At 33.7% G+C, this 19,255-nt stretch overlaps 1 protein-coding gene across 1 annotated transcript; it reads left to right on the top strand.

Annotated features, from left to right (window-relative positions):
- Positions 1-7,788: 7,788 nt before the first annotated feature.
- Positions 7,789-19,184, top strand: LOC111407739. Its single transcript, XM_023037392.1, has 9 exons — positions 7,789-7,932; positions 10,271-10,440; positions 11,009-11,114; positions 12,096-12,278; positions 15,001-15,546; positions 15,692-15,769; positions 15,846-15,923; positions 17,423-17,501; positions 18,862-19,184. Exons 2-7 carry the CDS (start codon positions 10,393-10,395, stop codon positions 15,905-15,907), a joined length of 1,023 nt encoding a protein of 340 aa, XP_022893160.1. The 5' UTR covers positions 7,789-7,932; positions 10,271-10,392; the 3' UTR covers positions 15,908-15,923; positions 17,423-17,501; positions 18,862-19,184.
- Positions 19,185-19,255: the final 71 nt, after the last annotated feature.

Consider the following 19,255-nt stretch of genomic DNA (forward strand, 5'->3'; position numbering starts at 1 on the left):
AATTCCACTTCTATATTTTTTCCATATGGTCGCTATATCAAAATTTTGGTCAGTCAAACTAGCAAAACATATTATGCCCATATATGATATTTTGGTGTTAATTCTTTGATTGGTCAATAACTTTGCATAAAGTTTTCAGAGGTCACTGAACTTATAAAGTTTGCTCGTTAGTCACTGAACTTTACAAAATGTAATCTCATATCAGTTCAGTGGTTCTTTGGGAACTTTATGCAAGGTTCAGTGACCAATTAGGAAATTAACGTTCAGTGACTAATTGGAACTTTTGAAGTTCAGTGAGCAATGAAAATCCTACGTAAAGTTCAGTGACCAATTAGGTAACTAACCCCCAATTTTATTATTATTATTATTATTATTATTATTATTATTATTATTATTATTATTATTATTATTATTATTATTAATCTTTTCCTTTCTGTACTCCACTCCCACAATTTGATTTGATCCAATGGTCTTTCCATCAGGACGTGCCTGAATGAAAACTAGAAATTTAATAGATTCTTAGTTGAAAAAATGTACAAATGTCGAAGTTGAATACTATTAAGTGATCAATGCTGAAGAGGTTCTCTTTCGAAATAGGTGACTGCATAGATTTATGTGGCCTCTTTGATTTTACAAAGCTCAACAAACAACCTTATTGATTACCTCAGGATAAAAGAATATTCTATTTTTTAAGTTTTATGATGTTAGAAAGAATAAAATTATGGGTTGGGAATACAAAATAGAAAAAAGATTTAAAAAAGAAAAAGACTAAAAAAATAAAAATTAATAAAAATGGGGGTTAATTGCCTGATTGGTCATTGAACTTTGCATAAGGTTTCTAGAGGATCACTTCAAAAGTTTCTCCATTAGTCATTATTAGAAGTTCCCCATTAGTCATTGAATGTTATTCACGGATTGGTCGGTGAATTTTGCATAAAGTTTCTAAAGCATCGGTGAACTTTTGACATTTTGCTTTCAAAAATTTGTTTTTCTATTTTCACTTTTTAAATTATTTGAAAGAAAAAAATATTATAACGTATTTAACATGTTGGATTAAAAAATATATATTATTATTGATAGATTTTATATCATATTTCTCTTTTTAATATTTTTTAATTTTATGTAAAAATTTGGTGGACCAAATGCATAGATTGATGTCATAAGGACGTTGACACATTGGCCTAGAATTCACGAATTAGCCCCTGTATGATGCCATTATTTTTTTATTTTTTTTTTAAAGTTAGAGTATTGAATAGTGAATTTTTTGTAGAATGTATGGTTAAAAAGTTTGAAAATTTTTAGAGCTTATGTGTAAAATATTTTATATAATTAAAGAATTTTGAAAATATAATTGTCAAGCAGGGGCTTACTGTAATGCAAAAGTTTGTTAGTTGATCTTCAGCCCACTACCATCTATGCTCGTTGAGTTTTGTAGTACCCTCCAAAGAGTGTCAAGTCAGTTGAATTTTGTGCTTGTTTTTTTGTTTTTATTAGCGTTGCATTTGCTTACTTTATGTGAATTTTTTTCAATATGGTCACATCCCGCGTCATGAAGATACTCGATCAGACACATCATTTGACACCACAATTGAACCCCAAATCCCTCTTTTGCTTTCAACCCATTAAGTTCGCACCCCAACCAAAACCCCCTAACATAATACACATTAGAATTGGACTCCTTATAAGTGTAATGTACAAGCACCTCTTGTTCCCTAACCTGTTGGGGCACATTTCGCGATTTATCTCCCTTACAAAACTCTAGGGGTGGGACAGTGGGGGTTCTCAAGGTTGAGGTTCAACCTTTTTTCATGAATACACAATCTTGATCTCTTATCTCCATGGGCAGGCTTATCATCGCCAATGAGGTAAGAGAATCACGTCAACAATGAAAAGTTTTTTATCCATCTAGTAGAGGGTGGAAGATCAATTCTGTATGAATACAAGTTATATATAATAATAGCGATATGTTCATGATTTGTATTATACTATTTTTCTTATCCTGTCATACAATAACAAGTTGGAAATTTGAGGATATTCTTGGACAAAAAATCTGGTCAGATCTTGCTTTGTGTATTTGTGGATTTTGGTGGTTATTTAAATACAAAGCTCATCTTCTTCTCTTTTCTCTCATCATACAAAAACAAAAAAGCCTACTATGGATTTTTCAGTTATAATTTCTCTATATTCATGAAAATGGGCATGGCAGCAGAAGAAGACACGCAGTTTCATGATTTAGCTGTTGATGATAGTTTGATTGACAGAAAGCTCATTGAGAGGCTTCTGAAAACATTCTTTTCAAGGTACTTTCCTTTCTTGATTAGTAAAGATAGAAATAATTTGGATTTTGGCGTACAAGTAGCAAAGCCCAAATAAAGGGAAAATGATTTTTTATTTTTATTTTTTTTCAATAGGGGATTTATTATTGCTTTTTGAATATGATTTTGATCCATTTAGCTTTTTCTTTTTTCTGGGAATTTCGCTTTTGCACATGACGGTTACTACAGTTTATTCTGGTAGCAAAGCTTTAGTATTTCTTGGTTGGGAAGAAGATGACAGAAACAACCCAAAACAGACTTCTGTTTCTCCCAAAAATAGTCAGGAATTTTTTTATTCTTTCTTTTTGTTTTGTTTTTCTTGGATCTTCCAAGGATATTAATGTCCTGTTTGTCAAGGGGTATGAAAATGATAATTACTAATGAACATGTAAGGTTTAGACTAATTCTTAAGGCGTAACGAATTTGTTCTCCTTGTTTTTGGTTAGTTAGAGCTTGAGGCGATCGCAAAAGCTCATACAAAATCCCAATTTAAACTTCTCAAACAAGCAATTTGATCCGTTTAAGACTCAATTACGTGTTTTCTAAAAATCCATTTGTACTTTGGTTCTTGCAGGAAGTGGAAGTAAATCTTGTCATTACAGATTATTGTATGCCAGGAATGACAGGCTATTTCTTGGTTTATTCCTGCTCACCATTCATTTGCCAAACATAGATTGATTTCCTTTCCTGGAAAATATGCCCATACCAATTTTCCTAATCCAGGCTGTAGTTTTGTGGGATTGATGTGAATGGACACATGGGTCATTTTCTTGCAGATGAATGAGAATCTTTGCGAAATCTTTGATTTGTGTAATCAAATATATAAAAAGAAAATTTTAGCCCATAAACGAATGTCGATTGAAAGATGACTTTGCGAAATCTTTGATTTTGTAATCAAATATATCGAAAGAACATTTTAGTCCAACCTATCATTTTCATCCAAAGTCATCTTTCAATTGACATTCCTTCAGGGATTGGCTGGATAGTACCGAAAATTATAAAAGAAAGTATTAAAAAAGAAACAACCACAACAACATATTTAGAAGACGTTGCCAAAAAGTCCATTTTAAGGAGCTTTTAATTACTCATGAACACACTCTTAGCTCGATTTATAGTACTAACTAAATAATCGAAAAAACATTAAAATTTTGTCTTTGTAGTTTTGTCCTGCATTTAAATTTCATAATAAACATATGGGCTTTCTTATTTTTGGCAGGAATCTTCATCTTTGAGAAATATACCAGCTGTTATTATGTCCTCTGAACATGTTTCTTCAAGGATCAATGGTAAGAAATTTTTTACATTTTACTCAAGCCCGTGTACTATTATGTATTGAGCTGTCTCATCTAAGTAGGATGGTAACGGGAGGGCCCCGTCAGGTAATTTCCCATCTTGTACCTGTCCCGGTCGTTACCCATTTAAGGCAAGATGGGGCCCTTGTCCCATTTACTACCAGTTTAATTATTTTTTTTTAGTTTTGATAAGTTATCTTATTGTCCACATGCATTAAAATGAGATAATAATCTATTTATTAATTTTTGTACTTTTTTATTTATTTTTAAAAGTTAAATTATTTAAATATATTTGATAAACCAAGGGTTTTATTGTTTGTCTCATTTCTTAGATAATCTTAATTGCCATTTTTTATTAGAACTAATGAAATTTCGTAGAATTTTTCATTTAAAGTATTGAATTCTTCAAAAACAAATAATTATAATAAATGGGGCAGGACGGGGCCTTTGTTACCCGTACCCACTCCTTACCCTCCCGGGGCGAAGTCTCCCATCCCCAACCCAAATACTCGATTAAGCGGGTGATCCCCGCCCAGCCAACTCAAGACAGATCCCCGCGAGAATCAGATTTGACAGATTCTTTTGCTATCCCTACATCTAAGATTTTTTCCCCTTTATTAAAAGTCTGACACACCCATAATTTTCATAAATGAATAGTTGCTCTGATATTATATTGAACTTCAGCATGACTTGGCGGGATAATATGTGTTGATCGAATGTATGGGACAGATGCTTAGAGGAAGGAGCAGAAGAATTTTTGCTAAAGCCAGTGAAGAGGTTAGATGTAATCAAGCTTAAGAAGCACATTATTACAAGAAAATGCAATGAAAAGCCTGAGAAACAGGATGAAAAGAAAGAAGAGTCAACAGAAGCATCTGAAAATAATCAATTACAAACACCATGGAAATCCATGGATGAAGAGAGAACAAGGCCCTAACACACTGTGCTGTCCAATTAATCATTGGAAATTTATTAATGTTTTTTTTTTCTTTTTTCGATTTAAAATGTTTCTTGACCTTTCTTAGCTCTTCTCGTTCATCTTTTTGCTGCTGCTTAAAGATTTTAAATATTAACGGACTTGTACAGAGAGGAAAGGAAGATAGGGTTGGCAACGGTTCGGTTATGGGTCGGTTCGGCCAAAACCATAACCGCACCACCAAATTTTTTACCATACCATAACCGCACCATAACCACGTAAATCGGTTCGGTTCGGTTTTTATCTCGGTTCGGCACGGTTCGATTTTTATCTCGGTTCGGCACGGTTCGGTTCGGTTAATAACCATGAAAATAAATTATTTTTATAAGTTCATCCGTCAAATTGATATAAAACAATTTATGAAAAAAGTCAATGAAAACAAAAACACAATATTCCAAACGAAAATGCAAACATTATCAAACAATATTCCAAACGTAAATGCAAACATTATCCTAATTTTCAATTGTAAAATACAAATTTAACAAATAATATTATAAATATAATAATACTAAACTTTTCCTTTATTCTTAATTGTTGTGCATCGAAATTACTTGATGCATTCTTCTCTACAAGTCTTACTAGCATAGATCAGCATTCAAAGTTGATTCCTATTCATCCTTGACAATATTGGCACGTCTAAAAAAACATCGAACTCTATTTTTACATGATCAGCAGTAATAGAATGACTAACAAATGTAACAAATTTTTGGAGGCAACGACAATTTGGACCGTAGAGGAAATGGAGTCGTGCGTGAGTTTGTGGTTGTGGAGAGTAGGGTTTGCATTTATATATTGTCATACTAATGCTATTATGGGCTAATGGTAAGTAGACTGGCCAAATGAGTCAGGTAGATGTAATGAGGAGGGGAGGAATTTTGTTTTGATTTGGATAGAAAAGTAGTGTAAAACCCATTATCAATTTAATTTTTTTTTAGCGGGTAATCGGTTCGGTTTCGGTTCGACGACGTAAATACCATACCCGCACCATTACGAACCGGTTCATTAAAATCAAAACCATATCCGCCCCATTGCACCATCGGTTCGGTTTTTTTTGCACCATTCGGTTCGGTTAACCGCGGTTTTCGGTTTTGACGGTTCAAATTGCCATCTCTAAAGGAAGAGGAGAGCCGTTCATCACATTATGATGAAGAATCAATCTACATGTATAAGGGAAAATTTTATAAAACTGTAACAAATTTCACACAACAGTGGAGTGGGTGATTTATTTTATGAAATAAAATATTTACATGGGGCCCACCCCAATGGGAGTGCCCTATAAAACTTCTTTGAATTTATTCCCTATGTACATGGAATAATACTATGATGAAATGAATCAAAATATTTCCTTAATATCTGTCTACCTTTGGAAATCGAGTTCACTAATTGAGGCCTATATTTTAATTTTCTAGTAATTTTAAATTGTTTAGATCCCAATAAATAGAAGTCAATTGCTTGACATGACATTTCTTTAATTCACTTCAAACAATTAATATTTCTTCTTAACTCTTTTTTTTCCTTCAATCTTCATTTTCAATATGAATATATTATTTCCAAAACAGATATTAATAATCATTTATCTAGAATTTTCTATATAAAATGCATGCACACAAAATAGAAATAAAATAAATTCTTCGCTCATTCATTCTTCCTTTATCTTAAATATAAACTAGAGGATCCAAAATTAAGAATGCAACTCGAAGGGAAGGAACTAGGCTAGACTACTTATCTTCTAAAGTAGCATAACATTGGAAAATATATTATAATCACTGTCAAGAATAAACATGTTGTGTCGAGGGATTGAAATCCTCTACTATTTACCACACTTCTTAGGACCCAAATCCAGTTAAATCCACAATAAAGCTAGCACCGATACCCGTTGCTTTCATGGGATCACTGCTTCTTTTCGATGTAGAATTGTTGGGTCTCGCCAATGTCAACAATGAGAAAAAAAAACAACCAAATGGAAACAGCATTATGTAGCCCCTATTTAGTGAGGATTAAAATCAACTTTTTAACAAATTTTAATAAAAGTTGATAAAATGTGTAGTTAAAGTATTGTGAATCCTATAAAATATGTAGTTAAAATTAAATGTTGATTTTGACTTGGATTAAACTTTAGATTTATGTAGCGTGTCGACAAGATCCAATAGTTTTTTATGTTGTGAGAAAAACTGAATTCACGGAACTTGAAGATTGTTTTAATCAGTTTGGAGAGATTTTACTAGAAAACTAACAATACTACAACAAAAATGTGATTTTACGACAAGAAATTTTGTTATATAAGAAAAGATGTTGCAATAAGTGACTTAGGACAACACTTTTTTAAGTTCGTCGCAAAGATTGATAGGAAAAAATAAGTATAAAAAAATATAAGGGAACATTAAAAATTGTCGTGAAATGTTAGGAGGCGCGACAAATAGTAAAGATCATCACCAAAAGCATGAGGGAAGCAAGGTATCAAAAAAAATTTCAGAGGAAACTTATGGTCACAAACTTTTATTTCTTGTAATAAAGTGTTTGTGATATAATATGGTCTACTTTTTGCGACAAAGAATATTTATTGCTAAAAATTCTATAAAGTATGAGAAAAATCGCTACAAGAAAAACTTTTTATTGCATCAGATAAAAAACAGTGGCGTATATATTTCACAACTTTCACTCATATATTGTATGCCCTAATATTGTCGTAGTGTATAAGGGTACACAACGTGCTATATGAGGATTTTTTTTAGAATTTTTTTTTATATCTTTTTATAAATTTAGTGGATGAAAATGATATTTTCTTACAATTTTGTTATGCATACATTCGGATTGACACTTCACACACATGGAGGTAGGGCTCGAGCCACTCCACACACATGAAGGCAGGGCTTGAGCCTAATAAAATAATCACGGCTCCACTTCCATGTGCGTGGAGTGTCGTCCAAGTGACACCCCGGATGTACACAGCATTATTCATTTTCTTATAGTTCAAATAGTAGTTTGAAAATTTAATTTTGACCTAAGAATTGACTAATCCGATGTGGAAAGGGCAGTCCGCGGCATACACAACACCAAGTTGTATGTTATTCTTCACAGTAGAAAATCATGGTCAGGCACCATCAAATTTTTAAATGGATAACGCCACTGATTTTTTTTTATTTGAAATACGTCGGCGTTATGTTGTACTTTGACTTCGTAGTAGTAAATTTGTTCCTGGATTTATTAAAAATATTATTATACCTGGAAACGTAAGCCGCAATAACTAAAGCCACTCTTTACTTTCTCTATCCGAAAAATGTTCTCACTCTAAATTCTCTCAAATCTTGCGAACCGAATAAGTTTCTTGAAAGAACCCAGAAAGTTTCAGGTACGATACCCTTTTGAATTCAATAAAGTTCAATACTTTATTTTATGTTTGTGCATTAAATTTTTTGCAAGTTACATGCATATATGTTGGGGTTTGGTGTGTATGTGATGTGATCTTTAGGTTTCAGAGTGTTCCTTTTTCTTTTTTTCTTTTTTTTTTCCCATCTGAATAAGGATTTTTTGGTTTGTTTTGATGGTGATCATGGCTAAAGGTTGACGGGTTATTGTGATCTTATTTGAGGATTTAGTTTTCTTGTAGCCTCGTTTGCGTTTTATTGAACAATTTCTTCTGTTAGAGGAGTTAACAATTGTTATCTTGAAGGGTTTGTTTGCCTGCTAGATGATAAAACAAATAAACGAGAGTAAAAAATATGTATTTTCTTTTTTCAAGAAAAGTTTGTAGTAAGCTTTAATTTGACAAAGCTTCGTTAAATATCTATTCTCATGGTTTCCCCAACATTCAAAGGTTAGACAGGGTGATAACGAATAGAAACGTAGTTCGGGGAAAAAAGTTTGAATAAGAACCTAGGTTTGTAACAGTGTGAACAAATGTCAAGAATGTAGGTGTAGATTTGTGCCAAACGTTGCATTTTGAAAGAAAGATGATTGGTAGACAAGGCTGGCGTTGTTTGTAGGGTTCGATAGAGGGGTTAATTGGTAAATGTGGGAGTCCCAGTGGGACTGTTGTAATCGGGTATTTTGGCCATGACTGGTGGTTGTCATGGAAAATGAGGGGAAAAATTTTTGAAAATAATGTTTTCACTTTGTTGAATTGAATGTAGACTTACGAGAAATGAACTAAAACAACATCAACATCGAAATATCCAAATATAAATGTCGTGGTTGCCTTTTATTCCAATAAAGGAAGTAAGTAGTTTTGGTAACAAAAGATATTATTTATAATAATTTTCCTCAAAATATTAACATAAATGGAAATGCAACTCACAAGAGCCACTTCCCTATATGCACCGTTTTGGTTCTCTAAATTCACCCTTGCAACTAGAGAAGCACTTTGAAAACCTTATGATATTTGCGGCATAACAAGGGGCTTAGAAAGAGGTTTTAGTGAATTCTCCACTTTCTTACACTTAGTTTACGAATTCTACTTACTAGGGACCTAAATACTAAGCCCATATTTGATCCTCATTCTTTTGAAAAAATGCATTCTTAAATAGTGTTTTGACATCATTTCAATTACACATTCTTCAATAAAATAATATTACACGCAAATCCAAAATTTTTCCTTATTTTTTAACCACACATTTTCCATCAATACACTATTCAAAGATGCATTCTTATGAAGGGGGGGGGGGGCTCAAACAAGGGCTAAGTTTCTATTTGGCCTCCATTAAAATTTTAATACATTTTTCTCTTTCCTCTTTTTAACCACGCGTTCTTCAATAAAATAATATTACACGTAAACCCAAAACTTTTCCTTCTTTTTTAACCACACATTCTTCAAAAAATTACTATTTCAAAATACATTTTCCCTACAAATACATTATAATAGAGGTCAAACAGGGGCTAAACTGTTACCTAGATCAGTTTTCAATCATTTTTATCTTGAAGCTTCCATATCTGCATATGAATGAGTAGATTACAAGCATATGCATTTGTGTGTGTATATCTGTATACCAATTATGATCAAACAAGTGTTGAATTTTGTCTTCTGATAACCTTGCTAGATGGCTGAATGCTGAATCTGATAACTGGAGTGATTTGGTGAAAGATTTTATGGTTCTTTATGTGCTTTATAGAAGTTCTTAGTGGATTAAGAGTTTTAAAATGTTGATCATGTAACCTACACACGTGTACTTGTTATTTGATTTTGAAAATGTGTGCATATATTGAAGGGTCAATATAAATTCCGTGATCTTGAACTCTTTTTACATTTTAAATTTGTGATTCATTGCATTTAATGCCGTGTGATAGTAATTTGTGATGTTTATGCTGACGTGTGTCCCTGACGACTACATATTTTGTCAACTAGATTGCCTTCTTCAGTCAAACCAACAAAACATGAACAGAGTGGCCCAATTGTATCAAATGCTAAAATGAAGTGACCCTGTTGTGACAAAATTAAGTAGAGTGACCCAATTGAAATTTTGCTTAAAGTTCATTGGGCCACATGTTTTTTATTCTGCACAATTTATATCACCAACGTTTTTTATAACTTTTTCTGTATTTGTTAATGTGTTAACCATTTTACCTTCTGTTGATTCATTAATTGGAGAAGATTCCCCTTGAACTACTATTTTTTTCCATACACTTTGTTGTACTCTTTCTTTTCGTTTGAGTTTTTTATATATTAATTTACCTAACTACCCGAATTGATGCAGTCATTTCAGGTTTTATACATATTGGATTGATTAGAAAAATGAGCAAAAGCATAGTTCTACATTCGGTGTCATGAAAAATTAGCCACCTTTAATTAATCTCATCTTGTTGGTGAACTTGCAAAATGTCTAACAGGGAAGGTAAGAGAGTTTCAGTTGAAGATATACAGCTGGTAAGTTTCCCAACTTCATTTACACATTTTTCTTATGAATGCCTTTCTTTCTTTCTTTTAGTAAATAGGACTCCGTTGCAATGCAATGAAGATTTCGTGGTCAGCATATGAGGATGTTTATATATCGGTGCTTTGAGAAGCACCTTCTCTTTAATTAGCCATTTTTGTGCACATATGTTTTGAAGTTTGTCTTGACAAAAGAGAGCCAATGGATGGCCGCATGAATTGGTTCATTCATTGATAATACAGTCGCTAAGAAAGTAGAAGGAAGCTCTCTAAATGAATATGATCATAATGTCTCTTTCAGAATATGATATATTATTTAGAAGTTTTCAATTTGTGCTTATAGGTTTTTGGAAAAATGACATGCAAAAGTTTAAATGCCTATTATTTTGGGACTAAAGACGATTTTTTCTTGTTAGGTTTAGGTCATCGCATTTCTGGCAAGCTTGATTTAAAAGTTTTTTTTGGAAGCAATAGTAGCTCCCCCTCCCCCTCTTTTTTGAGTATATTTATTTCTAAATATATGCTGTCATGGTGCTGACCTTGTGCTCTTCAATAATATCAGGTTCAAAATCTTATAGAAAGGTGTCTCCAGCTTTACATGAGCCAGAAGGAAGTCGTGAATACTCTCTTACTCCAGGCAAAAATTGAGCCTGGTTTCACTGAACTTGGTAATGTCAATTCTTGGATAGAATTTTCTTCTTCCGTGTGTTCTTATTAGTTAGTGAATTTTACTCTCACAACATCAGACATAAGATGAATAACTTGAAGCTACAATGTGAATAACTGTATAATCATCATGTCCTTATGCATATTAGAACCTGCATTTCTTTTTGTAAAGAATATGTATTTCTGAAATTGTGAGGCTTCAAATTTTGCTACAGTTGAAGATTTGATATAGGCAATGGATTTATCTTGACCTAACTAAGTTTGATGGTTGATGCTAGTGTGTGATAGTGAGTTTTATATGTTTCACAACATGGTGTCCTTGGTTACAGGAGCCCCCATAGTATACTAATTCTTCTCAATCTATTATGAAAAAATTAAGAGGTCTTGTGTTTTCATCTTTGTTTTCATTGGAAGGGTTTAGTAGGCAGGTGCATACTGTGTGAGTTTGGGTAGTTACTTGAAACAAGATCATACTCAGTGCTCGCTTGTAGTGATTTCAAGTGTTTATAAATTGTGGGTTCCTCATAATGTGTGGATCAAGTAGGTAGTAGATAGTGGATCCTACAAAATATGTAGATAAAAAATATGTTTGACTAGCTTAAAAAAATATAAGCTTTTGCTAAACATGCACTCAATGTCATGAACATGAAATCCTTGATTATTTTCTACTTTCGAAGTTATTTGGGTTCTTCAACCAAGTTGTTAAAGTTCTTCTGTTATATCAACAGAAGTTCTGGGCATATGTCTGTTTTTTATTATGACCTGCTACTGAACGATAACGAATTCAAAGCATGCTATTTTCTGGTCCGTCCATAATGGAAGTCATGAGGAAACATTTGATGAGTTGCTGCCACTTAGCTTTTCTTTAATAAATAGTAGAGGAGAAATTTGTGCTAATCAATTTCTATGTTGTAGCAGCAATCAGCATATTTTGTCATTCCCACCCTCGATATTTGTTAATATAAATCTGGTCTGTCTTCCAGTGTGGCAAAAACTTGAACAAGAAAATCCCGAATTTTTTAAGGCATATCATCTCAGGTTGATTGCGAAGGACCAGATATTGCGATTTAATCAATTACTTGATAGGCAGATTGAGTTGATGCATCAATTATATCCAAATGTAGTTGCTCCCATTCCTTTGTCCAATGGATCTCAGATTCATCCAAGTAAGCAAGCTATTCAATATTTGGTATTCTTTATATGAAGGTTATACCTTACTCTGTAAAGCATAAGTTATACAGATAAGCGAGGTGTTTCTCTGTTAGTATTTAAATTCCTACATAGATGAAGCACTGCTTGATAATATGCATATTTATGTTAGAATTTTTGACATGCTCATCTGAAAGAAGTTTTCTATTCGATGGGAAGAGATCTTTTCTTTCCATTCCTTGTGCTTTGCTGGTTGCTTTGCTATGGATAGGCTCAAAGGGTTAAAGAATTTACCTCTCCTCTTCATCAGGGGCTGTCAATGGATTGACAACCTAAGGTTCACTAATGAACACTTAGTGCATTAAATTTGTCAATAATAGTACTGCTATGTTCTGATTAATCCTATATCTAAGTGAGCTTTATATGACTATGATAACAGAATTTAGATGTTGCTCCCTCAATTTGATGACTTAAGCATTGGGGGAGATTGTGATTCAAGAGTGCACAGTGAAGCTTTACATTACTTGCATGCTTCTTTTATCCCTTGGATAGTATTTTGGATTTATGAAGGCAAGCTCAATGTGGCAGTTCATTTAACATTTTAAAGGAGAAGAATATACACACGCTTTGCATTTCGTCTTAGTGTCTACCAAATATCGCTTAGACTGTTGATCGTAGTTTATGTCCTGATTGGAACTGGACTTAAACGTCTTTGGATCCTGATTTGGGCCATTCACTCAACTTTCATATCAGGAACACATTCAAATAATGGCCCTTGATTTCAACTGTTTGAGCTTGTGATTGCCTTGGCACAAAATAAGGAACGATCTCTCCAATGCATAAATGGCTGGGAGATGAGTTGGCATATATAGATTTTGAAAATGGGATAGAAGTTGTTATTGTTAGAACAGTTTTTTTGTGCCAGAACAAGTTTAAACAACTGAAACCTGGCACTGCCTCTTAACTTTTTTTCCCCCCCTTAAACCTCTTTCCTGTGTATACTTCCATATCTGATATTTGTGTAGTATTAGATACTAGGTTGCCGGAGCTCTATTATGTGGAAACACTTTTAAGTTCCATAAAAGTTTTTTCATAATCTAAATTGTTTAGTTTGCCATGTCAAATTTTTTATAGGTTATCATGATGGTGATGAACTGTCGAATAGCTTTTGCCTTGTAAGTTCAGCTGGTTCTGAACTTCTCTATTGATGCTGAGTGGTCCATTATGATAATCACTCTGGCCTGTTATGATCCTTATCTTTATTGCTCCATTTGCTGTCAAACTTAGAACTAGATTCAAGATCAGGAAGAGAAATTTGGGTGTCGGGACAAAGACAGAACCAAGGATGTTATTCTGGAGATGTGATACATGATTGTTATCAATCTCCTTGTCTTATCTGAAAATTCTTGCTCCGATAAAGTTCAAACCAATCAATTTAAGTGCTTATCAAGCCCTGGAAATTTTGTTCAACAATTTAAGAGTTAGAGCCCCAATGCTACACTGACACGTAGTGTCAAAATGGAGTGAAAATTGGCACCTAATTTTAATCATTCTTTTTATAATTGGTGAAAACGTTGTGCAAGTTGGTGAAAATTGGAACTTAATTTGAATTTCTTTTGGTTATTTTTAATACTATATAAACCCTCTCTACTTCCCATTTGTTTTTTACAATCAGTTCTCATCTCCTTTCTCTAATTTCTCTTACTCTACTCTCGATTTATCAAAATTTCAATTCTCTAGCATTTTATATATTCAATTATTCAAATGCCATTTCATTTATTTAGTATTCTTTATATGCAATGGTTTAAATCTTTTCTCAATCACACGACACAATCTTTTTTTGTAGAAATATTGATTTATCTTGCTTTATATATGATGGATATAATAGTTTGTTTGATACTGAGGAGTTGAAAAACCAAAACTATCGTTTGTGAACTCCCTATGATTATGATCAACTTGCAAAATTGAACAATATACCAATTATTTCTGACCGTCAAATTTCTGTTGATTTGATGAATATTTCTTGGATCTGGAAATGCCACTTTCAACAAGGCCTTAAGGAGAACAAAAGGAAATTCTTGTTTGACAAACTTTTACACTAGAGAAAGCCAATTTCAATGGAAATGAACAACAGTGAGCAGTTTATAAATTTTGCTAGAAAAGGTTTTTCTTGAAAACTGGTGGTGGTATGATAACCTGCATAGGCATGTGTAGAAATGTGTGATTATATTTTTCTTGTTTTGACATGAAATATCCCTCCTGCACCTTTTCCAGCACCGTGGAACACCAACAAACTGGCAATTTACATTTATTTATTTATTCATCTGTCACCTTAGTTTCTAACTGCTGATTCCCCTGATCTTCCTTTTCCTTCTCCATTTTAAGATTTTATTTAGTTCTATCGAATGTATAGATGTTTTTGATATTCGCTGCCTAGTGTATTATCTGTTGATAATACACCATGATTTAGAAACGAATTTGAACCCTAAATCTTTATTGTCTTCTTTGCTCATTCTGTCTGCCTACTGATATCCGAAAGCATGTGTGCACGTGTTGCAGTGTAGGCACTAGCAGACCTTTCTTTTCATGCTCAACCCAGAGAGTTCCTTTCGAGTATATGTTCATATTACTTTTCTTCTTGGATACCTCTGCTAGTGTTTCAGCTTCACCATTTCTTCAGCAATTATATATATTACTTGTTTGGCTTAAAATGAAATTATTGTTATAATATTTTGGCAGTGCACTACAATTCAGCGTATCATACCCCAGAACTTAGCGTACACCAACAATGTAGTACCATAACTAATGCATACACCAATGGCGCTTCTTCACTTCAGCCTACCATACCTAATGAATACACCAACGGTGCTTCTTCATTTCAACCGACAATACCTAATGCTTACACTAATAGTGAATCGTCAATTCCACCATGCATGCCTCTTGCAGTCAATATGGCGGGTCATGTTGGAAGGACTGATATATCGGCAGACGTGCCATTGGCTCAGAGGTCAAATTCAGAAATTGTGCAAGGAATGAATGGAGGGACAATGATATCAGAAGCTAGCCATGCAAATCATCCTCGGTTCATGTTTGGTGCAAACAGAAATCTTCAACAACCAAATACCACAATAGGAGAAGGATCGGTTTCATCTTTCATTGATGTCGAGTCTAATTCACAGGCATTGAACGAGACTTTCCTGGATCAAGACATGAATTCACTTGGATTCTTGGGATCCCGAAACTTTAGTTTTTCAGACTTGACAGCTGACTTTTCTAATAATACTGGTTAATTCTCTCTCTCATACTTATGATATGCCTGTGCATTAAAGTTCAAACGCAACTGAAAAGTCTATTTTTTTAAGAAATTACTTTCTTTTTATGAGTAAGTATACTTCACCTTTATATAACTTAATTGATTTTGTATCTTCAGATATATTAAATTATTCTAAATCTCCCTTCCTTGGTATGAATTCGAACTTTCCAGATCCTCATATTAGGGGAGAACAAGGTAAGGTTCGTTGACATCTGCTATTGTTCTTGAATTTAAAGGATATTGCTAATATCTGTGTCCTACCTATGAGCAGACATTAAGAGGCTGAACACTGTATCAGAGGGGTTCAGTTATGAAGATTTTGGCAGTGATTGATTGAATAATTTTAATGGTACTGCTTTCTATCCATTATCCTGCTAAACTTTAGAATTGTTACTTCTTTTCTCTTAAAATGTGCGAGTGCAGCTGGTAACATGATCGATAATATATTGTCTGCACTGGTATATTTCATGGGGGGAATTTATACCTACTGTCCCAATCCAATTCGTGAATATGTACTTCCGTATTAATTTTTTTAAACGGATCCTCAGACAGTTTCCATCCATTAGTTCCATTAAAACGTCATGTGGCTTGTACACTATGTTATCTTTGGGAGTATATTGAGTAACATGGTAAGAAATATGTCAGTCTTCCCTAAATAAAAATGGAAAATTGGGAGGCAATGAAAACTAATGTTCTCTCTTACCCATGCCGTACTTCCAGTCCAACTGATAATATATTGTCTGCACTGGTATATTTCATGGGGGAAATTTATGCCCACTGTCCCAATCCAATTCGTAAATATGTACTTCCGTATCAATTTTTTTAAATGAATCCCCAGGCAGTTTCCATCCGTTAGGTCCATTAAAACATCACGTGGCTTGCACAATATGTAATATTTGGAAGTATATTGAGTAACATGGTAAGAAATGTGTCAGTTTTACCTAAACGAAAATGGAAAATTTTTAAGGCAAAGAAAACTAATGTTCTCCCTTAACCACGCCCATGCTTTGTCCCTGCCACTCCACCATCTGGTTCTCTTGCCGTCCTTCGCCTAAATGTAAAATATCAGTCTGTTTACTTGATTTTTCAAAAATTATCATAAGGAAACAAGATAAAACTCTGGGGATAGGGGGTTTTAGGGATGTCTGGCGAGGTCAAACTTTGGATAATGGTATAAAGCTGCTGGGAGCTTAAATGAAATTCAACCAATTCTGATTTGAAGCCCTCAATTGTGTCCCCCAAAAATACCAATTTGAAGTTCACAATATCACTGGCTACATGATGTAGCATTTTCTGGAGCCAGTTGTATTGTGACTTTAGGGTCTTTGAGTGTGATTTTAAAGGAGTCAAATTCGAAGCAGTCAATTTATTCGATTCCGGTTACCCTCTGGATGATAGGGAGGATCAAAGGCTGTAGGTGTGGGGTGGCATTGTCACCTTTCTGTGTGCTGTTGAAACTGGGCAAACGAGGGAGCTTTGAATCAAAACATGAGTAAAAATGCATGATAAGGAGACGAGGAACTGGATGGTTTGGGAGTGAAGGGAGAAGAAGATGAATTCTTTTTGTTTTTCTTTTATTTTTAATTAAAAAATGAGGTTATAATTACTGTTTTTACCAAATATCCCTTGTACCGTACAGATTATTTTCCAATTCATATAAGTCATCATTACGTTGTAATCAAAAGTTTCTGGGATCCTTTTCTTATCCATTATTCTCAAATATCTTATCCTTTTTACAGCAAAGTTGCTGTTGGATTTTGATTAACACCGCATTCCTTTGAATTCTTGTGCTGAGTTGGTCTTGCACCTATCTAACTTTATGTTGTTCTCGTGATCATTTTGTTGCAGGGAAATTACTTTCTAGGATTGAAGTTACTGTAAAAAGTTTTGTTGAATTAGTGTGGTTCATGATTTCATCTATTTGAAGGTATTGATATTTCCATTTTTGGTTGATAATTTATTGATGACAAATTACAGTAGTAGTTTTTGGACCAATAAGGGACTAGATACAATCGAAAGTTCGTTACTGAATCCATGCATGTCTTTTGATTTCTTTTACCCAATTAGGCTTTTCTTTGTTGAAGTATTGCAGTGATTTTGGAAATCCTGCTGATATTTACTGTTATTATCTGCAAGCATTTTTGGCTGAGCTTAGAAGCAAATATGTATGGATAAATTACATTTTTCTTACTTTGAAGTGATGAAGTTACTCATTTGAAAGTAAATCTTCTTTGTAAAATTAGTAACATGCTGATTCTGGATTACACATAACTTGTTTAAAACCTTACTTATTTCAGTACGGAAATTTGCAGCAGGGGTCCCACTTAAATTTTCCTCAATGGACCTTCAATTGACCAATTTAATTAAAGGCAAAATGGTTAATCCACATAATCCCACTTTAAACAATTAAAATAAGAAGAAAGAATAACTAAAAAAAATTAAAATTAAAATTAAAAGAAAAGACAAAAAAATATGAAAATGTTTCATCTTCCCCCACCATCACCCACCCACAGTGGCTCCTAACCCCGCCAACTGGTTTGGGGCCAGAAACCAGGGAGAAATCATCAATGGTTAGTCGAAAAACTGGGGGGGTTAGCAGGATATAGGGTGCAATTCAACCTGGTTCTGACTAAATGGGCCCTTTCGCGACTAAAATCCTTTGGTTTGAGTTTTGAAACCAGAGGGGATAAATCTCCCTACCCCAATGTGATTGTTGGTGATTTTTTGGGTCTCAAATGGAGGCTGTGGGGTTTGGAATTGTTTTAAATGAAAAAATATGGAGGGACTATTATGTCTTTATTAAAATTGATAAAACTAAGGTCAAATGCGTGAGTTTTAGTCTACTAACGATCTTTTGGACGGAAACATGCAGAGGTCTTTTTGGGCACATTCATCGAAAGGTTTAGGATTAGGTGCTAAGATTAGAAGGTATGGGACCTCTGCTGAAAATTCTCATTTACTTGTAATTTACAACCTTTAAAGCTTCGGCAAACGTGCTCAAGTTATATGCAAGGGAGTTAGTATTGGCATATTGGACATGACATTTATACTATTTGAATCAGTTCTCCATGTGCTCTATTAGATCTTGTATTTCAGTAATGCAGCAATCTGTGATAATTCTACTGCTATAATCTTTTACTGTTGAGTGATTTATCCGTTCGGGGAATGTGACAGTTCGTTTCGCGCAACCAATGTAGAGTGTTCTGCCTAGTTTAAGGGTTGCTTTTATTATCCAGTTTCATGTTATGTGTCCGACTTGATTCATTTCTGCGTTATGCAATTTGCAGTAATTGCTGAGGAATTTGTCAAAGAAACTTGAAAGGAGCAAGAACCGAAAAAAAAAAAAAAAAAAGCACCTTTTTAGTGTTTTCGCTCATTCTACTATTCTTTCTTTTATTCTTAGTACTACTAACAATCAGGGTTAGTTGATGTATAGTATAATACTTTTTTCTGCTTGTGACTTTTATTATTTTTCATTGTCATTGAGAAGAAAGTGAAAGGACTAATGCTGGATTTCCAGTGGTCCGACCCTTCAAAAATATACATGCATTGATGTTAAGAATAGTGAAATCTGTACATGTAATGTGATGTTATGGTTGGTGTTTGCTTTGAACGTTTGTTAATCAGTTGGATGCCTCCATTATGGCCCGTTTGGCATAACTTTTAAAAAAATCAAAATGA

The sequence above is a fragment of the Olea europaea genome, chromosome 13 (assembly GCF_002742605.1).
Source record: "Olea europaea var. sylvestris chromosome 13, O_europaea_v1, whole genome shotgun sequence".
Lineage (NCBI taxonomy): Eukaryota > Viridiplantae > Streptophyta > Magnoliopsida > Lamiales > Oleaceae > Olea > Olea europaea.